This window comes from Halichoeres trimaculatus, unplaced genomic scaffold (genome assembly GCF_033239565.1).
Source record: "Halichoeres trimaculatus isolate MK-OKI-2021-1 unplaced genomic scaffold, fHalTri1.1 fHalTri1_scaffold_7, whole genome shotgun sequence".
NCBI classification, from domain to species: domain Eukaryota; kingdom Metazoa; phylum Chordata; class Actinopteri; order Labriformes; family Labridae; genus Halichoeres; species Halichoeres trimaculatus.
In genome coordinates, this window is record NW_027437185.1 from 20,372,449 (window position 1) to 20,397,310 (window position 24,862).

The 24,862-nt window shown below is 42.3% G+C and overlaps 6 protein-coding genes across 34 annotated transcripts in view; all 6 read left to right on the plus strand.

Annotated features, from left to right (window-relative positions):
* The window catches only part of LOC141793146 (protocadherin gamma-C5-like), a 290,533-nt gene that overhangs the window by 135,542 nt on the left and 130,129 nt on the right, over nt 1-24,862 (plus strand). For 2 of the 29 annotated variants that reach the window (XM_074673591.1, XM_074673614.1), the window contains exon 1: nt 22,158-24,723. The exons of the other annotated variants lie outside the window; for them this stretch is intronic. In XM_074673591.1, the coding sequence (XP_074529692.1) occupies nt 22,303-24,723 (2,421 nt within the window). In that variant the 5' untranslated portion in view covers nt 22,158-22,302. Of the gene's footprint in view, nt 1-22,157; nt 24,724-24,862 lie in introns of those variants that run through there. 29 annotated transcript variants of the gene reach the window in all.
* On the plus strand, nt 1,070-3,685 carry LOC141793841 (protocadherin beta-11-like). Its single transcript, XM_074674710.1, has one exon. It carries the CDS (start codon nt 1,187-1,189, stop codon nt 3,683-3,685), a length of 2,499 nt encoding a protein of 832 aa, XP_074530811.1. The 5' UTR covers nt 1,070-1,186.
* On the plus strand, nt 4,787-7,407 carry LOC141793842 (protocadherin beta-16-like). The gene has a single exon (XM_074674711.1). It carries the CDS (start codon nt 4,912-4,914, stop codon nt 7,405-7,407), a length of 2,496 nt encoding a protein of 831 aa, XP_074530812.1. The 5' UTR covers nt 4,787-4,911.
* On the plus strand, nt 8,390-11,520 carry LOC141793843 (protocadherin gamma-A7-like). The gene is made up of 3 exons (XM_074674712.1): nt 8,390-8,916; nt 10,216-10,971; nt 11,506-11,520. The coding sequence occupies exons 1-3, from the start codon at nt 8,527-8,529 to the stop codon at nt 11,518-11,520; spliced, it is 1,161 nt and encodes a 386-aa protein (XP_074530813.1). The 5' UTR covers nt 8,390-8,526.
* LOC141793844 (protocadherin gamma-A7-like) lies at nt 12,271-14,851 on the plus strand. Its single transcript, XM_074674713.1, has 2 exons — nt 12,271-12,766; nt 14,054-14,851. The coding sequence occupies exons 1-2, from the start codon at nt 12,383-12,385 to the stop codon at nt 14,849-14,851; spliced, it is 1,182 nt and encodes a 393-aa protein (XP_074530814.1). The 5' UTR covers nt 12,271-12,382.
* On the plus strand, nt 15,251-17,890 carry LOC141793845 (protocadherin gamma-A11-like). The gene has a single exon (XM_074674714.1). The coding sequence runs from the start codon at nt 15,437-15,439 to the stop codon at nt 17,888-17,890; it is 2,454 nt and encodes an 817-aa protein (XP_074530815.1). The 5' UTR covers nt 15,251-15,436.

A 24,862-nucleotide genomic window follows, 5' to 3' on the forward strand; every position in this document is an offset into this window, starting at 1 on the left:
TTCGTGAAATGCAGTGAAGACTTTTAACAGCTCTGACTCCATTTTAAGAGGACGTCTTTGATCTTGAATAATGTAAAAAGAACTATTTGTTTTCTATTTTCACACTCTGGACCCATTTTTATGTTTATGAAACTATCTCAGTTATATATAAGTAATTGGATGTATAAAAAAGGTGTTTGTGTTCTGATGTTAAGGGGGGGTCAAATGATTGGCAGTACATTCACGGTAAGTCAAGTAACATTCTAAACTTAATTTAGAGTGACAGCTATGATTTCATGGGAGTTTTCGGATACTTTGGTAGGTAGCAACAACGCAGAATGCTCTAGATAATTATTAACACACAACTAAACTCAAACAAATTTGTTATTTAAAAGTACCGATGCACGTAAAACAAATACAGTGTGCACGATTTAGTGGACCAGCAATATCGCCAGTTACCAATGATGTGAATATTTTTTAAAATATGACACTTTCTCAGTATAACAAAAGTGTCCAGGTAAGATCACATATTACCCAATATTTGACTGTCGGATCATTCCTTTCACATTTGTAAATAGATTATAAAACCAGTGCGTCTGTCATGAAAGAAAAGCTACACAAACATAAGCACATTTTAACACATTACAGTACGCCTAGATCTCTAAACGATTCGTTTAAATACATAGAAAATGCAGATTTGTCGCCGTTGGGCTGTAGGGCTGTGGTTCAATCGTCAAAATTGCAGAATATGTTTTCCGAGCTGGTGTGGTTGTTTCAGTGGGTTCTAAAAGCGACTGCTCTGTTGGTATTTAATTGTTCTGTTTAAAAGTACCCTTTCCTCTCTAAAGCAAACTGTTCATTTATTCACTATATAAACATTGCTAAAATGAACTCAGTCTACATAAAGCAGCTTGAGGAAGATAGTTAAGTGTATTGATGCGTGTCTTCAGTCAGAGTTGAAATACTGCAGTGATGGCTTCAAACGTGGAGTTCTCATTTTAGACTCTAAGGGACGCTGTTGGTTAGCAAAAAAATATCCCTTTATCATGTCGTCACTCAGTCCATCCCCCGATGACTTCAGTAGGCTCTCTGTTTTATTGAGGTTTGAGGGACGAAAGAGGGAGCGTCTTCTCACAGATTTGCTTGTAAAGATCGACATCGTATTTATATTTTGTCAGGGACTGGATTTTTTTTTATCTCAATCCTTATGTTCTTTGGATACAAACACATTTTTGAATTCTTTGTTTTCATGATGGCATCGGAAAGATACAAATGCGCAAGATGGCGAGTGTTTGACGGACTGGGACGGAAAATACAAACGCTGATCTTTCTGCTTCTTGTGGCTAACATGGTGGACGGGCAGATTCGTTATTCCATACCAGAAGAGATGAAGAAAGGCTCTGTTATCGGCAACGTTGCTCAGGATCTAGGTCTGGATCTGAGAAGGCTCCGTTCAGGGCGGGCCCGTATCGTGAGTGGGGATAATATCCAGTACACCGAGCTGAAGACAGACAAAGGGACTCTGGTCGTGAATGAGAGAATAGATCGAGAGCAGCTGTGCGGAGAAACAACACCGTGTAGCTTCAGTTTTGAGGTGATTTTAGAAAATCCCATCGAGTTGCACAGAATAACAGTTGAGGTTTTAGATATTAATGATCATGCCCCTATTTTCCCGAATATTGATAAGCCAATCCATCTTGAAATGAGTGAATCAGCTGTCACTGGAACACAATTTCCTCTGCAGAGTGCAGAAGACCTCGATGTCGGGCAAAACGCTCTAAAGGATTACATTTTGTCACCAAACGATAATTTTATATTAAAGCAGCATGCCAATCCAGACGGAAGCAGATATGTTGAATTGGTGCTTCAGAAGCCTCTAGACCGAGAACGACATCCACAGTTATCATTAAAACTGATCGCAGTTGATGGAGGAACACCACAGAGATCTGGCACAGTAAATATAGATATCAATGTTTTGGATGTTAACGATAATGCTCCAGTTTTTAACCAGTCAGTTTACAAAGCATATGTGACAGAAAACACAATCAGAGGCACGAAAGTAATCACAGTAAATGCTACAGATGCTGACACTGGTTCAAATGGACTCATTAGTTACAGTTTATCCAAAACCAAAGGTGGAGGAGCAGATATATTTAGCATTGATGAAAAAACGGGAATAATTTCTGTTAATGGTCTGATAGATTACGAGAAAGAAAAGAAATATGAGGTGAGGGTGGAGGCCAGAGACCAGGGGGGGTTTACAGGAACAAGTAAAGTAATAATTGATGTGTTTGACGTTAATGACAATGCTCCAGTGATAAACATCATGTCATTTTCCAGCCCCTTGTCTGAGGATGCTCCTCCCGGTACAACAGTTGCTGTTCTAAACATTAAAGATGCAGATTCTGATAAAAATGGACAAATTAAATGTTCCATAGACGGCAAACTGCCTTTTAGGATCGAGTCATCTCTAACAAACTACTACAATTTGATTTCAGATCAACATTTTGACAGAGAATCTGTCTCAGAGTATAACATCACAATAACAGCCACAGATTTGGGTTCTCCTCCTCTTTCCACCTCTACAAAACTACACCTCAAGATTTCTGATGTAAATGACAACGCACCATTATTTGACAGGACGATTTATTCTGCTTACGTCACAGAGAATAATTCACCTGGAGTATCAATATTTGCTGTAAGAGCGCGAGACTTAGATTGGGGTCAAAATGCGAGAACCTCGTATCTTTTAGAGGACACTCAAGTCAGTGGTAGTCCAGTCTCCTCTTTTGTTACTTTGAACTCTGAAACTGGAGTTCTGAGCGCAGTTCGTTCATTTGACTTTGAGCAAATCAAACAAATTCAGTTTGTGGTCAAAGCTCAGGATGGAGGCTCTCCACCACTCAGCAGCAACGTGACAGTGAAGCTGATAATCCAGGACCAGAACGACAACCCCCCTCAGGTCCTGTACCCAGTCCAGACTGGAGGCTCAGTGGTGGCTGAGATGGTGCCCCGTGCAGCAGATGTGGGCTATCTGGTGACTAAAGTGGTGGCTGTTGATGTGGACTCTGGACAGAATGCCTGGCTGTCGTATAAACTGCAGAAAGCCACAGACAGGGCGCTGTTTGAAGTGGGCTTACAGAATGGAGAAATCAGAACTATCCGCCAAGTAAGTGATAAAGATGCTGTCAAACAAAGACTGACTGTTATAGTGGAGGACAACGGGCAGCCGTCTCGTTCAGCTACAGTCATTGTGAACGTGGCGGTGGCGGACAGCTTCCCTGAAGTGCTGTCAGAGTTCACTGACTTTCCACACGACAAGGAGTACAATGACAACCTGACTTTTTACTTAGTGCTGGCTTTGGCTGTGGTCTCCTTCCTCTTCATCACGTGTTTGGTGGTTATTATATCAGTGAAAATCTACAGATGGAGACAGTCTCGCATCCTGTATCACTCCAACCTGCCTGTCATTCCTTATTATCCCCCACGTTACTCAGACACTTTGGGCACAGGGACTCTGCCACACGTGTACAACTACGAGGTGTGCAGGACGACTGACTCCAGAAAGAGTGACTGTAAGTTCGGCAGAGCTGGTAGTCAGAACGTGCTGATCATGGACCCCAGTTCTACAGGGACCATGCAGAGGATACAGAGTGAGAAGAGCATCCTGGATGAACCAGACTCTCCTCTGGAGGTTAGTTCATGACTGATCTTTGGATTCCTTTTTTTTTCTTTGTGTGTGTGTGTGTGTGTGTGTGTGTGTGTGTGTGTGTGTGTGTGTGTGTGTGTGTGTGTGTGTGTGTGTGTGTGTGTGGGTGGGTGGGTGTGACGAAGTCTCTTCAATCTGTTACTTCACATTCAGCACCATGGACAGCGCTTATCTCACTCCGTAAGTGTGGATACCTTCGTACCTCCAACTGATTCTTAATTGTTATATTTTTTATCATATTCTCTTGATTAGCAGTTCAATACGTTCCTATACACATATTAATCTTAAAAAAGCTCATGAGACCTTCAGTCATAATAACACGAAAACCAACCAACAGCCTGAAATGCCTAAATTTGAACTCTGGCTTGATGAGTAAGTTCCCCACGTATCAACAGTTTGAAGTGGAGTGAGGAACTACAACCGAAATTTTATAAATATTATTTAGGTAAAAGACTTTAAAACACACTGGAGAATAAATTACTGAAGAAACGTAAAAGGTGACCCTTGATATTGACTTAAAAAAATCTACATTTCATCAACATAACAAAAAACCTTCACATCGCAGCGGCTCGTGCGTCACCCAATTTTTACTCCCATATCCCTTTCCTATATTTTCATCGAGGTGATTGTAATACGAATCGTTGGACATACATTCGCAAATACATGCACAATACAATACACTTTGATCTCCAAATGTGTCTATTGATAGGCTACAAGAATACATTGCTGTTTGGTTACCGAGTTGTGGTATAGGATATATTTTCCGGGCCCATTACTCATTTTTGTCTTTGGGGATAAATGTTGTTATAATTGTACTCTCGAGAAAATTGCTAGAATGAACTCATATTGCAAAATAATAATAATAATAATAATAATAATAATAATAATAATAATAATAATAATAATAATAATAATAATAAGTTAAGGACGATTGTAAAGTTTAGTGATGTTTTTTTTTAGTCAGAGTTACACTACTGCAGTGATAGCTTCACGTGGTGTTCTCATTTTGGACTCTAAGGGACGCTGTTGGTTAGCAAAAAAATATCCCTTTATCATGTCGTCACTCAGTCCATCCCCCGATGACTGCAGTAGGCTCTCTGTTTTATTGAGGTTTGAGGGACCAAAGAGAGAGCGTCTTCTCACAGATTTGCTTGTAAAGATCGACATCGTGTTTTTATTTTGTCAGGGACTGGATTTTTTTTTTTAATTTAATCTTTATCCTTATGTTTTTTGGATACATACACCTTTTTGAATTCTTTGTTTCCATGATGGCTTCAAGAGGATACAAATGCGCAAGATGGCGAGTGTTTGACGGATTAGGACAGAAAATACAAACGCTGATCTTTGTGCTTCTTGTGGCTAACATGGTGGACGGACAGATTCGTTATTCCATTCCAGAGGAGATGAAGAAAGGTTCTGTTATCGGCAACGTTGCCCAGGATCTAGGTCTGGATCTGAGAAGGCTCCGTTCAGGGCGGGCCCGTATCGTGAGTGGGGAAAATATCCAGTACACCGAGCTGAAGACAGACAAAGGGACTCTGGTCGTGAATGAGAGAATAGATCGAGAGCAGCTATGTGGAGAAACAACACCGTGTAGCTTCAGTTTTGAGGTGATTTTAGAAAACCCTATGGAATTACACAGAATAACTGTTGAGGTTTTAGATATTAATGATCATGCTCCTATTTTCCCGAATATTGATAGGCCTATCCGTCTCGAAATAAGTGAATCAGCTGTCGTTGGAACACAGTTTCCTCTGCAGAGTGCAGACGATCTGGATGTCGGGCAAAACTCTCTACAAGATTACATTTTATCACAAAATGGACATTTTATTTTAAAGCAGCATGCTAATCCAGATGGAAGTAGATATGTTGAAATGGTGCTTCAGAAGCCTCTAGACCGAGAACGGCATCCACAGTTATCATTAAAACTGATCGCAGTTGATGGAGGAACACCACAGAGATCAGGCACAGTAAATATAGATATCAATGTTTTGGATGTTAACGATAATATTCCAGTTTTTAACCAATCAGTCTACAAAGCATCTGTGACGGAAAACACAATAAGAGGCACGAAAGTAATTACAGTAAATGCTACAGATGCTGACACTGGTTCAAATGGACTCATTAGTTATAGTTTATCCAAAACCAAAGGTGGAGGAGCAGATATATTTAGTATTGACGAAAAAACAGGAACAATTTCTGTAAATGGTCTGATAGATTACGAGAAAGAAAAGAAATATGAGGTGAGGGTGGAGGCCAGAGACCAGGGTGGCTTGACAGGAACCAGTAAAGTTATTATTGATGTGTTTGATGTTAATGACAATGCTCCAGTGATAAACATCATGTCATTTTCCAGTCCCTTGTCTGAGGATGCTCCACCGTCCACAACAATTGCCATTATGAATATCAAAGATGCAGATTCTGATAAAAATGGACAAATTAAATGTTCCATAGACGGCAAACTGCCTTTTAAGATCGAGTCATCTCTAACAAACTACTACAATTTGATTTCAGATCAACATTTTGACAGAGAAACTGTCTCAGAATATAACATCACAATAACAGCCACAGATTTGGGTTCTCCTCCTCTTTCCACCTCTACAAAACTACACCTCAGGATTTCTGATGTAAATGACAACGCACCATTATTTGACAAGACGATTTATTCTGCTTACGTCACAGAGAATAATTCACCTGGAGTATCAATATTTGCTGTAAGAGCGCGAGACATAGATTGGGGTCAAAATGCAAGAATCTCGTATCTTCTAGAGGACACGCAAGTCAGTGGTAGTCCAGTCTCCTCTTTTGTTACTTTGAACTCTGAAACTGGAGTTCTGAGCGCAGTTCGTTCATTTGACTTTGAGCAAATCAAACAAATTCAGTTTGTGGTCAAAGCTCAGGATGGAGGCTCTCCACCACTCAGCAGCAACGTGACAGTGAAGCTGATAATCCAGGACCAGAACGACAACCCCCCTCAGGTCCTGTACCCAGTCCAGACTGGAGGCTCAGTGGTGGCTGAGATGGTGCCCCGTACAGCAGATGTGGGCTATCTGGTGACCAAAGTGGTGGCTGTTGATGTAGACTCTGGACAGAATGCCTGGCTGTCGTATAAACTGCAGAAAGCCACAGACAGGGCGCTGTTTGAAGTGGGCTTACAGAATGGAGAAATCAGAACTATCCGCCAAGTAAGTGAAAAAGATGCTGTCAAACAAAGACTGACTGTTATAGTGGAGGACAACGGGCAGCCGTCTCGTTCAGCTACAGTCATTGTGAACGTGGCGGTGGCGGACAGCTTCCCTGAAGTGCTGTCAGAGTTCACTGACTTTCCACACGACAAGGAGTACAATGACAACCTGACTTTTTACTTGGTGCTGGCTTTGGCTGTGGTCTCCTTCCTCTTCATCACGTGTTTGGTGGTTATTATATCAGTGAAAATCTACAGATGGAGACAGTCTCGCATCCTGTATCACTCCAACCTGCCTGTCATTCCATATTATCCCCCACGTTACTCAGACACTTTGGGCACAGGGACTCTGCCACACGTGTACAACTACGAGGTGTGCAGGACGACTGACTCCAGAAAGAGTGACTGTAAGTTCGGCAGAGCTGGTAGTCAGAACGTGCTGATCATGGACCCCAGTTCTACAGGAACCATGCAGAGGATACAGAGTGAGAAGAGCATCCTGGATGAACCAGACTCTCCTCTAGAGGTTAGTTGAGAAACGGAACTTAGTTCCGATTACTTATGTCTTTTTCTGAAACATTTACTCCAAATGATGCCATACACCACATTCAGCACCATGGACAGCACCGTGATCAGTTTTTGCCTTAACACTAGTGCTGAATCTTTCATACCGTCAGTAGATTCTACAATACTCATCCACAGTGTTAGAGTTTCTGAAGATATGCATTGTTACTTTTCATCGTAATTGCACTTATTTAATGAATTTAATGAATAGCATATACAAACGGATATATATAAATGAAAAGTAGAGATGTAAGTGGAAAAAGAAGAATGCATGTGAAACCTAGTGGACCAGAAAAAAATCATGTGCTCCTGATATGTGTCTATAATTTTGCACTATAATCAGAAATCACACATATCACCCACTCTTTGGCTCCTGGATCATTCTTTCAAATATCACAAAAGTGATCAGGCTTCTTACCTCACTGGGAGTGCATCCACTTTAAAGGAAACGCTACACACTCATGAGCATAGTTGTATTTCACAGTACGCTTTGATCTCCAAATAAGTCCATTATTACTTGGGTTGAATAAATGTATTGTGTGGCTGCTGAATCGCGGTTCAATCATTTATGCTTTGAGGAGGTTTTAATAGCTCTTGAGGGTGTTTTACTCCGTTCCAAAAGCGACCGTGTGCTTTCACTTTGTCTTGGTTACTCAAAAAAGTTTACTTTTAACGTACTTTTGGACTACAAGGTTTGTTTGATTGTAAGTATTGTACTCAAAAAGACATTAGCTGTAATAAACTTATTCTACAGAAAAGGGTGAGCGTTGGGTGTATTAATGTGTGTCTTCAGTCAGAGACCGCAGTGATGGCTTCAAACGTTAGATTCTCATTTTGGACTCTAAGGGACGCTGTTGGTTAGCAAAAAAATATCCCTTTCCCATGTCGTCACTTAGTCCCTCCCCCGATGACTTCAGTAGGTTCTCTGTTTTATTGAGGTTTGAGGGACGAAAGAGAGAGCGTCTTCTCACAGATTTGCTTGTAAAGGTCGACATCGTGTTAATATTTGGTCAGTGCATGGATTTTTGTAAATGATCTCGAGCTTTATTTCGTCAGGATATATACACCTTTTTTCCTTTTCCTTGTTTTCATGATGGCATCTAGAGGATACAAATGCGCAAGATGGCGAGTGTTCGACGGTCTGGGACGGAAAATACAAACGCTGATCTTTGTGCTTCTTGTGGCTAACATGGTGGACGGACAGATTCGCTATTCCATACCAGAGGAGATGAAGAAAGGCTCTGTTATTGGCAACGTTGCTAAGGATCTAGGTCTAGATCTGAAAAGGCTTCGTTCAGGGCGGGCCCGTATCGTGAGTGTTGAAAATATCCAGTACACCGAGCTGAAGACAGACAAAGGGACTCTGGTCGTGAATGAGAGAATAGATCGAGAGCAGCTGTGCGGAGAAACAACACCATGCAGCTTCAGTTTTGAGGTGATTTTAGAAAATCCCATCGAGCTGCACAGAATAACAGTTGAGGTTTTAGATATTAATGATCATGCTCCTATTTTCCCTAATATTGACAAGCCTATTCGCCTCGAAATAAGTGAGTCAGCTGTCGCTGGAACACAGTTTCCTTTGCAGAGTGCAGACGATCTGGATGTCGGGCAAAACTCTCTCCAAGATTACATTTTGTCACCAAACGATAATTTTATATTAAAGCAGCATGCCAATCCAGACGGAAGCAGATATGTTGAAATGGTGCTTCAGAAGCCTCTAGACCGAGAACGACATCCACAGCTATCATTAAAACTGATCGCAGTTGATGGAGGAACACCACAGAGATCTGGTACAGTAAATATAGATATCAATGTTTTGGATGTTAACGATAATGCTCCAGTTTTTAACCAGTCAGTTTACAAAGCGTCTGTGACAGAAAACACATTCAGAGGCACGAAAGTAATCACAGTAAATGCTACAGATGCTGACACTGGTTCAAATGGACTCATTAGTTACAGTTTGTCCAAAACCAAAGGTGGGGGGGCAGATATATTTAGTATTGATGAAAAAACAGGAACAATTACTGTTAATGGTCTGATAGATTACGAGAAAGAAAAGAAATATGAGGTGAGGGTGGAGGCCAGAGACCAGGGGGGCTTGACAGGAACCAGTAAAGTAATAATTGATGTATTTGATGTTAATGACAATGCTCCAGTGATTAATATCATGTCATTTTCAAGCCCCTTGTCTGAGGATGCTCCTCCTGGTACAACAGTCGCAGTTTTAGTTATAAAAGATGCAGATTCTGATAAAAATGGGCAAATTAAATGTTCCATAGACGGCAAACTGCCTTTTAAGATCGAGTCATCTCTAACAAACTACTACAATTTGATTTCAGATCAACATTTTGACAGAGAATCTGTCTCAGAGTATACCATCACAATAACAGCCACAGATCTGGGTTCTCCTCCTCTTTCCACCTCTACAAAACTACACCTCAAGATTTCTGATGTCAATGACAACGCACCATTGTTTAACAAGGCGATTTATTCTGCTCCAGTCACAGAGAATAATTCACCTGGAGTATCAATATTTGCTGTAAGAGCGCGAGACTTAGATTGGGGTCAAAATGCGAGAATCTCGTATCTTTTAGAGGACACGCAAGTCAGTGGTAGTCCAATCTCCTCTTTTGTTACTTTGAACTCTGAAACTGGAGTTCTGAGCGCTGTTCGTTCATTTGACTTTGAGCAAATCAAACAAATTCAGTTTGTGGTCAAAGCTCAGGATGGAGGTTCTCCTCCACTCAGTAGCAACGTAACAGTGAAACTGATAGTCAAGGACCAGAACGACAACCCCCCTCAGGTCCTGTACCCAGTCCAGACTGGAGGCTCAGTGGTGGCTGAGATGGTGCCCCGTGCAGCAGATGTGGGCTATCTGGTGACTAAAGTGGTGGCTGTTGATGTGGACTCTGGACAGAATGCCTGGCTGTCGTATAAACTGCAGAAAGCCACAGACAGGGCGCTGTTTGAAGTGGGCTTACAGAATGGAGAAATCAGAACTATCCGCCAAGTGAGTGATAAAGATGCTGTCAAACAAAGACTGACTGTTATAGTGGAGGACAACGGGCAGCCGTCTCGTTCAGCTACAGTCATTGTGAACGTGGCGGTGGCGGACAGCTTCCCTGAAGTGCTGTCAGAGTTCACTGACTTTCCACACGACAAGGAGTACAATGACAACCTGACTTTTTACTTAGTGCTGGCTTTGGCTGTGGTCTCCTTCCTCTTCATCACGTGTTTGGTGGTTATCATATCAGTGAAAATCTACAGATGGAGACAGTCTCGCATCCTGTATCACTCCAACCTGCCTGTCATTCCATATTATCCCCCACGTTACTCAGACACTTTGGGCACAGGGACTCTGCCACACGTGTACAACTACGAGGTGTGCAGGACGACTGACTCCAGAAAGAGTGACTGTAAGTTCGGCAGAGCTGGTAGTCAGAACGTGCTGATCATGGACCCCAGTTCTACAGGGACCATGCAGAGGATACAGAGTGAGAAGAGCATCCTGGATGAACCAGACTCTCCTTTAGAGGTTAGTTCGCTGACTTACCACACCTTCTTCGGATATATTTTATCTTTTTTTTGTTTGTTTTCTTAATGCGCCTGTCTTGTTGTTGCACAGTTGATGTTCCTCTGTTTAGAAGTGAATTTCAGCACCACTTCTGGCGGACAGCTCCTTTTAGAGTGTAGTTACTTGGCTGTGCTCTGCATCAGTTAGTGATGTATGTTCATTCTTTAAAGGACTTGACAGAAGTTTTTAACACGTTTCAAGCAATCAAAAAGCAAATCAAGTCGTACTAGTCTAAAAATATATACTGACCGTCTGCCTTTGTTTAATATTATTAGGAGTGGAAAGGCACATGGAACTTTGGATATTCAGAAATGATTTCAGATTACCCCACCCTTTTTTCTTCACAGCATTTTTCTTGGTCTTTTAGGCATTTTGGTTATATGTTTTAATGATATAGAAATTAACAGTAGCATACAGAGTCAACAGCCATTGAAGATATAAGACTCTCTCCAAGAGGTAATAGAACTATATTAATACATTCTCTTTGTTTCCAAGATCATTCGTGTCTGAACCATTTTCCATATAGTGTTGTGTTCAGCACCATGGGGAGTGCATCATTTTTTTTCAAGGAAAAATAAAAGAAAAACAGCTTTTACTTCGATTTGTTGCAAAAAGTGACAATTTGCTGGTTTTCTCCAGCGTCCCAATTTGTATACCTAACCTCGGCACCTTGGACTGCCTCTCAGCTGTACTTCATTCATATAAAAGCTTAAACAAGCCAGAAAAAGGTGGTATTATAATAGATTATTTCTGATATAAATCGAAACTAACATTGTAAAATCCATGGTGCCATTTGATTTATTATTATTATTATTATTATTATTATTATTATTATTATTATTATTATTATTATTATTATTTTTATGGAAACATGGTTTCATTTAGTTTTTCTTGCACATACGTCACCTGCTTGCTGATTACAATCAGTGTCTGCTCTGCTGCAATCATTTTGTCTTAATGATAACTCTGTTACTCTCAGGTGATATCAAGTAGTATTTTGATAAGAATTAAAGGCGATGTTTTATTGGACATGGAGTTGATCTTTTATTTGGATCAGGCTAACAATAGACATACAGTTTTCAAGTCCTTGTTGGTAATAATACTTAATTTCAGATATGCAGCATTAAAACAGTTTTAAAATGTTCCTCTAAGGGACGCTGTTGCTCACAGAAAAAAATAATATGCAGTCTCAAAAACACTGCTTTCTCTACCGCCTCAGCTTAGAGGAGGGGCTGTATTTGGTGGAGAATAGGGCGGTGATATAACCAGAGAAGGAAACATCTGCTGTTCTTTTCGATCTTTTTCAGCGTTTATTGCGTTATTCAGTTACATCGAGGATTCCTTTAGGGGGCTGTTTGTTTAGTGGTCTGACATGGCTGCTCACAGAGCACTGCAGCGTTTTAAACTGCATTTTCTATCAGTCTCGCCGTGGCCTGGATGGATCGTTGCTTATTTGGTGTTCTTTAGTTCAGCTGTAAATTGCCAGATTCGTTATTCAGTCCCGGAGGAGATGAAGAAAGGCTCTGTTATCGGTAATTTAGCACAGGATCTAGGTCTGGATCTGAAAAGGCTTCGTTCTGGCCGAGCCCGTATCGTGGCCGGGGAAAATACCCACTACATCGAGCTGAAGACAGACAAAGGGACTCTGGTCGTGAATGAGAGAATAGACCGAGAGCAGCTCTGCGGAGATGTGACACCGTGCAGCTTCAGCTTTGAAATTATTTTGGAGAACCCTATCGAGTTGCATCGTATCATGGTTGAAATCCTGGACGTGAATGATCACCCGCCTTTGTTCCGGAACAGTCATGTACGGATGGAAATCAGTGAATCTGCTGTCATCGGCTCTCGCTTCGTGTTGGAGAGTGCGGATGATCCAGACGTAGGAATAAATGGACTGCAAAATTATGTCCTAAGCACAAGTGGCAATTTCGTGCTGAAACAACATGCTAACCCAGATGGCAGTAAATTTGCAGAAATTATTCTGCAGAAACCGTTAGACAGAGAGGAGCAACCCCGCCTGTCGTTGAAGCTTATAGCTGTGGATGGTGGAACACCACAGAGATCTGGTACTGTAAATATTGATATCACTGTGTTAGATGTAAATGATAACCCTCCAGTTTTTAATCAGACTGTTTACCGAGCTACTGTCTTGGAAAATTCAGAATCAGGGACTCACGTCATAACTGTAAACGCTACGGATGCTGACAGCGGATCAAATGGTGAGGTAACTTATGCATTTTCTAATTTAAAAGGGAATTTGGCTGATATATTTAAAATTGACAGAACCACTGGCACAATAACAGTGTCTGGACAAATAGACTATGAGAAGGATAAAAAATATGAAATCAGAGTTGAGGCAAAAGACCAAGGGGGGTTAACGGATCTCAGTAAAGTGATAATTGAGATTGTCGATATAAATGACAATGCACCTGTTATTAACGTCATGTCCTTTACTAGTCCTCTGTCAGAGGATGCTCCTATTGGCTCCACCGTCGCTGTATTTAATGCTAAGGACGCAGACTCAGAAAGAAATGGACAGATAATTTGCACGATAGAAAACAATTTACCATTTAAAATAAAATCATCTTTGACTAATTATTACTCGCTCGTTTCAGATTCTGGTTTTGACCGTGAAAAAATTCCTGAATACAATATTACCCTGACTGCCACAGATTCAGGGTCCCCGCCACTGTCGAGTGCAATAAAGTTACAACTTACTTTATCTGACATCAATGATAACCCCCCTCTATTTATGAATTTGATGTATGATGCAGTTATTGCAGAAAATAATCCCCCTGGAATGTCGATAATAAGTGTTAGCGCACAAGACTCTGACTGGAATCAAAATGCTAGAATATCTTACTTCTTAGAGGATACAAAGGTCAGTGGTTTGCCTATTTCTACTTTCGTTTCTATGAACTCTGAAACAGGAGTCCTCAGTGCACTGCGTTCATTTGACTTTGAGCAGATCAAACAGCTTCAGCTTGTGGTTAAAGCTCAGGATGGAGGCTCTCCTCCACTCAGCAGCAACGTGACAGTGAAGCTAAAAATCCAGGACCAGAACGACAATCCCCCTCAGGTCCTGTACCCAGTCCAGACTGGAGGCTCAGTGGTGGCTGAGATGGTTCCCCGTGCAGCAGATGTGGGCTATCTGGTGACTAAAGTGGTGGCTGTAGATGTGGACTCTGGACAGAATGCCTGGCTGTCGTATAAACTGCAGAAAGCCACAGACAGGGCGCTGTTTGAAGTGGGCTTACAGAATGGAGAAATCAGAACTATCCGCCAAGTAAGTGAAAAAGATGCTGTCAAACAAAGACTGACTGTTATAGTGGAGGACAACGGGCAGCCGTCTCGTTCAGCTACAGTCATTGTGAACGTGGCGGTGGCGGACAGCTTCCCTGAAGTGCTGTCAGAGTTCACTGACTTTCCACACGACAAGGAGTACAATGACAACCTGACTTTTTACTTAGTGCTGGCTTTGGCTGTGGTCTCCTTCCTCTTCATCACGTGTTTGGTGGTTATTATATCAGTGAAAATCTACAGATGGAGACAGTCTCGCATCCTGTATCACTCCAACCTGCCTGTCATTCCATATTATCCCCCACGTTACTCAGACACTTTGGGCACAGGGACTCTGCCACACGTGTACAACTACGAGGTGTGCAGGACGACTGACTCTAGAAAGAGTGACTGTAAGTTCGGCAGAGCTGGTAGTCAGAACGTGCTGATCATGGACCCCAGTTCTACAGGGACCATGCAGAGGATACAGAGTGAGAAGAGCATCCTGGATGAACCAGACTCTCCTCTGGAGGTGAGGTGCAATCAGTCTTTTTTATCTTAAATGAGCTTCAGCAAACATATTTTTTTGCTTGAACTTATCTTGCAGTGCATTTAAATACGTTCTTATATTTTTTCATTTTATATTTTAAAATTCAGCATCATCCACCAGAGATTCCTGTTTTTTTTTTCTTTCTTCAATTGACTAAATGCATCTTAAACATTTTTTCTCACCACCTTCAAGACTGACAAGATCCCTCTCGCACAATTGTCTGTTAATAGTCTCGTTATCAGTATAGTTTTTCAGCAGCAATCTTTAGAGCAGATGTGTTCATGGTTAATTTCCAACACACTTGGTGTTCCCGTTCTGGACTCTAAGTGACGCTGTTGAACAACATTATAGAGTGAAAGCATCTTGTCCTTTCTGCAGCTCTGGGCTGGCTGTAGTCTTTGTAATCTACTGCCGGCGTAATCACTGACGAAGCGTCAGGCAGAGCATTCTTCTCCCTACTGAAGTGCGTTTTGGAACACAGTGGTTACCTTGTTTTCTTCAGTGCTGGATAATGACGAAGCATATCTGTAAAAGTGGAATTTCTTATTTTTAAATCCGAGGGTCTTATTTTCACTTCGTAAACCGGACCTTTTTGAAATGGCGTATAAGCAGCAGCTCTGCAAATGGCGTATGAGCATTGGGCATCAGCAAGTAACGGTTCTCATTTTACTGGTCTTCTTTGACATCGCTGCTGGTCAGATTCGGTACTCCATACCGGAGGAGATGAAGAAAGGCTCGATTATAGGAAATGTGGCGCAGGATCTTGGTTTGGATCTAAAAAGGCTTCGTTCTGGTCGGGCCCGAATTGTTACAGGAGACAACAACCAGTACACCGAGCTGAAGACAGACAAAGGGACTCTGGTCGTGAATGAGAGAATAGACCGAGAGCAGCTCTGCGGAGACGTCACACCATGTAGTTTCAGCTTTGAAATAATTTTGGAAAATCCAATGGAGCTACATCACATAACGATTGAAGTGTTGGATGTGAATGATCACCCTCCGGTTTTTAAGAAATCAGATATTAAGTTGGATATAAGCGAGTCTGCCATCGTCGGAGCGCGATTTGTGCTCGACAGTGCAGAGGATCCTGATGTTGGCGTCAATGGGCTTCAGAATTATATTTTAAGCTCAAACGAAAATTTCGTGTTAAAGCAGCATGTGAATCCTGACGGGAGTAAATATGCAGAGATCGTGCTTCAGACGCAGCTAGACAGAGAGGGGGCTCCGCATCTCTCTTTGAAGCTGATAGCAGTCGATGGAGGGAGTCCACAGAGGTCTGGTACAGTAAATATAGACATAAAGGTATTAGATGCAAATGACAATGCACCTGTGTTCAACCAGTCCGTTTATAAAGCTACTGTGATAGAGAATGCAGCAAAGGGTACTCATATTATTTCTGTAAATGCTACGGATGCAGATAGTGGATCAAATGGCTACATTACATATTCAATATCAAACGCCAGGAGCAACATAGCTGATCTGTTGTCCATAGATCCGGTAACAGGCGCCTTGAATGTGTCTGGTCCAATAGATTTTGAGAAAGACAAAAAATATGAGATACGGATCGAAGCAAAAGATCAAGGGGGCTTAACTGATTCAAGTAAAGTAGTGATTGAAGTTGTTGATGTAAACGACAACGCCCCTGCTATCAGCGTGATGTCATTCACTAGTCCTGTGTCAGAGGACTCTCCTCCTGGTACAACTATTGGCATCATAAATGTTAAAGATCTGGATTCAGGTGAGAACGGACAAGTTAACTGTAGGATTGAACAAAATGCTCCTTTCAAGATTAAATCTAATTTAAGGAACTATTACACTTTGGTCACTGATACAGTATTAGACCGTGAAAGTGTTCCAGAGTATAACATCACTGTAGTTGTGACAGATGCAGGAATGCCTCCTCTCTCTACAAAGAAAACTTTTCATTTAAAGGTCTCTGATGTGAACGATAATGCTCCTGTGTTTCCACAAAGTGTTTACAGTGCGTTTATACCAGAGAATAACTCTCCAGGTGTGTCTGTTCTCACACTGAGAGCTAAAGATCCCGATGAAAACCAAAATGCCAGAATATCCTATATTCTGAAAGATGCGAATATCGGCGCATCTCCAGTTTCTGCTTATGTTTCAGTGAATGCAGAAAGCGGAGTAGTGCACGCAGTGAGGTCATTTGACTTTGAGCAGATCAAACAGCTTCAATTTGTGGTCAAAGCCCAGGATGGAGGCTCTCCTCCTCTCAGCAGCAACGTGACAGTGAAGCTAATAATCCAGGACCAGAACGACAACCCTCCTCAGGTCCTGTACCCAGTCCAGACTGGAGGCTCAGTGGTGGCTGAGATGGTGCCTCGTACCGCAGATGTGGGCTACCTGGTCACCAAAGTGGTGGCTGTTGATGTGGACTCTGGACAGAATGCCTGGCTGTCGTATAAACTGCAGAAAGCCACAGACAGGGCGCTGTTTGAAGTGGGCTTACAGAATGGAGAAATCAGAACTATCCGCCAAGTGAGTGATAAAGATGCTGTCAAACAAAGACTGACTGTTATAGTGGAGGACAACGGGCAGCCGTCTCGTTCAGCTACAGTCATTGTGAACGTGGCGGTGGCGGACAGCTTCCCTGAAGTGCTGTCAGAGTTCACTGACTTTCCACACGACAAGGAGTACAATGACAACCTGACTTTTTACTTAGTGCTGGCTTTGGCTGTGGTCTCCTTCCTCTTCATCACGTGTTTGGTGGTTATTATATCAGTGAAAATCTACAGATGGAGACAGTCTCGCGTCCTGTATCACTCCAACCTGCCTGTCATTCCATATTATCCCCCACGTTACTCAGACACTTTGGGCACAGGGACTCTGCCACACGTGTACAACTACGAGGTGTGCAGGACGACTGACTCTAGAAAGAGTGACTGTAAGTTCGGCAGAGCTGGTAGTCAGAACGTGCTGATCATGGACCCCAGTTCTACAGGGACCATGCAGAGGATACAGAGTGAGAAGAACATCCTGGATGAACCAGACTCTCCTCTAGAGGTTAGTTTATTTGTATTTCTGTCCTGACCTTTGTCCCCGACTTTTGGCTACAAAGTACAACTTTATTGCATACCAATCAGAATTTAGGCCTCCATCTCTTTGTTTACTGATTGAAGGAGATATTCTGTGATTCGTAAATAAAAAAGTGTTGCAGTGATAATTATTCCGTTTTAGAAGTAGTTTTTGATCTGTCCCACATTTGATTGTTTTGCGATTAGTTAAGTTGTTGGACCCATGTTGACGTGATGATTCAATGGACCGTAACCAAATTCTGAATATAGTCACTAAATGAGAAATATCTTTTATTTCCATGTGTCCTGGCTTATGCGCTTTGTTGACTGTGTTCGCAGTGTGTTTTATTCAGTACCATGGACAGTGACATTCCTGAAACCGCTGTGAAATTATCACTTACTTTTTACTGGGTCATTAAATGTCCTTACGTAGTATCTGAAATGCATTACCTGATGTTCCTCTTCTTCCTCTTTTTCTTCTTCTTCTTTTTTTTAATAGTCTGACATCCCCTTATATCCAAGTTTGTGCTTACGTCAACCATATTCTTAACTTCTAAGAAACATGGGCTCAGCTGAGAATTGTCTCTTGTGATGAACGTTTCCCTCTCGGTGAGAGAAGTTCCCGTTTTGCACTCTAAGTGACGCTGTTGGTCTGGGAAAAGATAGAAGTGTTATCACCCAGCCCATTTCCCACCCTCACTCCCGCACTGTAGCATGAGAACAGATACAGTCACTCGTGTGAAAGCAGGGAGTGGGGAAGCTGTTTTTGCATTCAGCATTCTTTGGAATATTCCAGGAGTACATTATTTTTCCCTATAGGAGCTATGCAGTTTGTGTGAGGTGAACATACAGCTATTAGTTTTGTTTTTGGACACTGGACGGATCGCATTTTTTTCCTGACATGGCAACCCAAAGACAACCCCCCTCTCAAGGCGTAAGATGGCGAGTATCCTTTTTGCTGCGATGTGTGGTAGGGTTAACAATACTGCTTTGTTGTATTGGTAATGAAGTAGAAGCACAGATTCGCTATTCAATCCCCGAGGAGATGAAGAAAGGATCTCTAATCGGTAATGTGGCGCAGGATCTTGGTTTGGATTTGCGTAGGCTTCGTTCTGGCCGGGCCCGTATCGTGAGTGGAGAAAACATCCAGTACACGGAGCTGAAGACAGACAAAGGGACTCTGGTCGTGAATGAGAGGATTGACCGAGAGCAGCTGTGCGGAGACGTCACACCATGTAGCTTCAGTTTCGAAATAATTTTGGAAAATCCGATTGAACTTCACCGCGTCACTGTAGAAATTATTGACATAAATGATAATGCGCCATTTTTTCCAAATACTGACGTGCATTTTGAGATAAGTGAATCTGCTACACTTGGATCGAAATTTCCGGTCGAGAGCGCAGTGGACCATGATGTCGGATTAAACGCATTGCAAAATTACATTTTGTCCCCAAATAACAACTTTATTTTGAAACAACATACAAATCCAGACGGCACTAAATACGCCGAACTGGTGCTACAGAAAACAATAGACAGAGAAGAGCACTCAAGTCTCTCTCTTAGAGTAATGGCTGTTGACGGTGGAAACCCGCAGAGATCTGGTACAGTGAATATAAATATATCAGTTTTAGATATAAACGACAACGCCCCTGTATTTAACCAGTCTATGTATAGGGCTTCTGTCAAGGAAAATGCCTCAAAGGGGACATATGTTACTACAGTGAACGCAACTGATGCAGACATTGGCACTAACGGGGAACTAATCTTCAGTTTTTCCAAAGTAAAAGGCAGCACGGTCCACATGTTTAGTATTGATGAAAACACAGGGGTTATAACAGTTGCTGGACTTATTGACTTTGAAAAAGAGAAAAAATATGAACTTAGATTAGAGGCAAAGGACCGAGGAGGTTTCACTGGGACCAGTAAAGTAATAATTGATGTTACTGACGTCAATGACAATGCCCCAGTCATCAACATCATGTCATTTTCTAATACCATATCGGAAGATTCTCCTCTCGGTACAACAGTAGCTGTTCTCAATGTCAAAGACGCTGACTCAGAGAAAAATGGACAGATAAAATGTACCATAGAAAAAATGCTTCCTTTTCAAATCGAATCTTCTTTAACAAACTACTACAATCTGGTGGCAGATCAGCTTTTTGACAGAGAGGTTATTACAGAGTACAACATCACGGTTATAGCTATAGACTCCGGCTCTCCTCCTCTCTCAAGCTCTGTAACACTGCATCTTAGAATTTCTGACGTAAACGACAACAGGCCATTATTTGAAAAAACATTATATTCTGCTTATGTAAAAGAAAATAATCCCCCGGGCATGGCAATAACAACTGTAAGCGCGCAGGATTCTGACTGGAATCAAAACGCGAGAATCTCCTATTTTCTAGAGGACACACAAGTAGGCGGTAACCCAGTGTCCAACTATGTGTCCATAAACTCTGACACTGGCGTCTTGCATGCTGTACGTTCGTTTGATTATGAACAAATGAATGAAATCACACTAACTGTCAAAGCCCAGGACGGAGGCTCTCCTCCACTCAGCAGCAACGTGACAGTGAAGCTTATAATCCAGGACCAGAACGACAATCCCCCTCAGGTCCTGTACCCTGTCCAGACTGGAGGCTCAGTGGTGGCTGAGATGGTGCCCCGTGCAGCAGATGTGGGCTATCTGGTGACCAAAGTGGTGGCTGTTGATGTGGACTCTGGACAGAATGCCTGGCTGTCGTATAAACTGCAGAAAGCCACAGACAGGGCGCTGTTTGAAGTGGGCTTACAGAATGGAGAAATCAGAACTATCCGCCAAGTGAGTGATAAAGATGCTGTCAAACAAAGACTGACTGTTATAGTGGAGGACAACGGGCAGCCGTCTCGTTCAGCTACAGTCATTGTGAACGTGGCGGTGGCGGACAGCTTCCCTGAAGTGCTGTCAGAGTTCACTGACTTTCCACACGACAAGGAGTACAATGACAACCTGACTTTTTACTTAGTGCTGGCTTTGGCTGTGGTCTCCTTCCTCTTCATAACGTGTTTGGTGGTTATTATATCCGTGAAAATCTACAGATGGAGACAGTCTCGCATCCTGTATCACTCCAACCTGCCTGTCATTCCATATTATCCCCCACGTTACTCAGACACTTTGGGCACAGGGACTCTGCCACACGTGTACAACTACGAGGTGTGCAGGACGACTGACTCTAGAAAGAGTGACATGAAATATATGCAACCGATGAGTCAGAGTTTAGTCAGTGTGGATGGAGCTGGAGCTGAAACACCACAGGGAGAGAAGCAACTTTCAGGGACCTGTTCTCAGATGTCAACTTTGGTGAGTTAAATTTGCACTATTTTTTGTACACTTGTCGACCCCCTGTCTTTTTTTCTGATACAGTCAGAAAAACTTGCACAATGCTTTAAATGGCTCTCATTGGTAACTGTCCATGGTCCTGAAATGGACCATGGGATGTATTTTGATTGAGACCTTTTTGTTTGACTGCAGTGATGAAAAATAATGTATTCTTGGCTTGCTTTTTTTTATTATTATTTTTGTCCAAGTGGTATCCCTCAATATAAAATTGTTACCTTCAGCTGATTATCAAAAACCTCCTCACTGCACTTGGGTTTGTTGTTTTTCACTTTTATTTATTTATTTTTTTTTTTAAATGGGTCTCTTCTCCCTTTGAATTAACTACTTTTTTACTGTAAAATTAAACGCAATATATGTACACACATCAATAACCCACAAAATTCCATGACTCAATGTTTTCTTCTTTGGTTTTAAGGACCAGTACCTCTACTTGAACGTTTTTTTGTTTTGTTTATTGTATAACTCCCTTTTTTATGTATATGAACGATCCCTTCCCTTTTCTGAATAACTTCTAGTTATTTAATAGTTTTGAAGCCCCTTTTTCATTTTTTCTGTGATTCTTTAATAGCGGTTTTAAACACCGAGAGGCTTAAATTGACATGCTTTATGTAATATTGATGATACAGTTCAGCTGCTGATTTGGAAAGGGTCTTGGAAATTGGAAAAGAAAAGGTGCCCTTTACTTCTTTATTTAGCTTATTTTTCGTAATGAATTAGCAAAACTGTGGGCCTAAACATTACTTAAGTTTTCAACTGGCTCTTGCAGCTCTTTCTTTCATTTGCCCCGCACATACACTACCGTGGATGGGCTCTGAGGGCCGCTGTTGATACATGACTGAATAAGTATCTATCCAGTCAGAACTGCGGTCCGCCCCTTGGATTCATTTCAGTGTTTTACAGCTCGGAGAGAAGACGGTCTGGTCTGAGGTGGTCTAAAGGCTTACATATATAGTGGACTGTGTTGGATTAAAATTACCATCATCTTCATGGTTTGAGGATATTATTGCAACATACACTGAACGGATTACTGCGTCTGTATCTCTGGATGTATGATGGCTTGTATGTGGATCACCGCTCGAGGAGGCCCGTGGCAAACACTGGTTGTTATTCTTTGTCTTTTCGAGCTGAGCTCAGTGAGAGGACAGGCTCGATACTCTGTACCGGAGGAGCAGGCAGAAGGCTCTTTTGTTGGAAACATTGCTCGAGATTTAGGTTTGGATGTTGGGAGGCTCATATCAGGTAAAGCTCGCATTATTACCAAAGGCAGCCGACAATACGTAGATTTAAACCGAGACAAAGGCACGCTTGTCATTAAAGAGCGAATCGACCGAGAGGATCTATGTGGAAAGACGACGCCCTGTAGCTTCAGCTTCGAGTTGATTTTAGAAAATCCAATCCAGCTTTATCGAGTAACAGTGGAGGTGGTGGACATAAACGATAACAGCCCGTCCTTCCCAAAGGATGAAATTCAGTTGAAAATTGTTGAAACTGCTGCAGTAGGCAGGCGGTTCTCTCTTGAGAGCGCAGATGACGCCGATGTCGGTGTTAATGATATTCAGAAATATACACTCAAACCGTCAGATCACTTTAAAATAGAAGTCCAGAACCAGCCTGATGGAGGAAAATTCATCGAAATGGTTTTACAAAACCCGTTAGACCGAGAAAAAGAGGAGACTCACACACTCGTGCTGCTCGCTTCAGATGGAGGAGAGCCCCACAGATCAGGGTCAGTGCGTATTCATATCACTGTGCTGGATGCTAATGATAATGCACCAGTATGCAGCCAGCCTGTTTATAAAGCAGAGGTCAAGGAGAATTCTCCTGAAGGAACAGTGGTGACCACAGTAAGTGCCACTGATGAAGATAAAGGTGTAAATGGAGAGGTGTCTTACTCCATAGCTCATGGTGCTCGGGAGACGAAACAGCTTTTTGATGTAAACGTAAAAAGTGGAGAAATTAAAGTAACAGGTAAATTGGATTATGAAAAATCCAAGACCTATCAGCTAAACGCCAAGGCCAGTGACCACGGGGGATTTACAGACACGTGTAAAGTTATTATTCAGATAATTGACGAAAACGACAACGTCCCTTCAATCCAGATGATGTCATTTTCTAACTCTATATCCGAGGACTCTCCTCCAGGTACGACTATAGCTGTTGTTAATGTTGACGATGAAGACTCTGAAGTAAATGGGATCGTCAAATGCTCCATAACATCTGATGTTCCTTTCAAAATCGAGTCTTCATTAACAGGTTATTACAGCATCGTTACTGAAGATTTCCTAGACAGAGAAAGTGTACCCGAGTACAATATCACCCTCATGGTCTCTGACCAAGGCTCTCCGCCTCTTTCTAACAGTAAAATCATTAATGTGAAAGTTTCTGACGTCAATGACAGTCCACCAAAGTTTACACATCCAGAGTACGTTAAGACAGTACAAGAGAACAACTCTCCTGGATCTTCAGTGTTCAGTCTCAGTGCTCGTGATGCTGACTGGGGGCAAAACGCTCGTGTTTCCTACTTCCTGGAGGAGAAAGAAATAAATGGGGTCACCTTGTCCTCCTTAGTGTCAGTAAATTCAGAAAGTGGTGTCATTCACGCAGTGAGGTCGTTTGACTATGAACAAATCAAGTGGTTTGAATTTAATGTGACAGCTCGTGATGCTGGGTCTCCTCCTTTGAGTTCAGTGGCTACAGTAAAAATAGTGATCCAGGACCAGAACGACAACCCCCCTCAGGTCCTGTACCCAGTTCAGACTGGAGGCTCAGTGGTGGCTGAGATGGTGCCCCGTTCAGCAGATGTGGGCTATCTGGTGACTAAAGTGGTGGCTGTTGATGTGGACTCTGGACAGAATGCCTGGCTGTCGTATAAACTGCAGAAAGCCACAGACAGGGCGCTGTTTGAAGTGGGCTTACAGAATGGAGAAATCAGAACTATCCGCCAAGTGAGTGATAAAGATGCTGTCAAACAAAGACTGACTGTTATAGTGGAGGACAACGGGCAGCCGTCTCGTTCAGCTACAGTCATTGTGAACGTGGCGGTGGCGGACAGCTTCCCTGAAGTGCTGTCAGAGTTCACTGACTTTCCACACGACAAGGAGTACAATGACAACCTGACTTTTTACTTAGTGCTGGCTTTGGCTGTGGTCTCCTTCCTCTTCATCACGTGTCTGGTGGTTATTATATCAGTGAAAATCTACAGATGGAGACAGTCTCGCGTCCTGTATCACTCCAACCTGCCTGTCATTCCATATTATCCCCCACGTTACTCAGACACTTTGGGCACAGGGACTCTGCCACACGTGTACAACTACGAGGTGTGCAGGACGACTGACTCCAGAAAGAGTGACTGTAAGTTCGGCAGAGCTGGTAGTCAGAACGTGCTGATCATGGACCCCAGTTCTACAGGGACCATGCAGAGGATACAGAATGAGAAGAACATCCTGGATGAACCAGACTCTCCCTTGGAGGTCAGTTTTATTTTGTATTTCCGTATTAGTTTTATATCTATTTGTCAAACTCACTTCAGGATTTCGCTTGACGTTGTATCTGCGCCCTTCAACAACACTTACTTGTAATGGCTGCTTTACGCAATCACTGTCAAGTGTT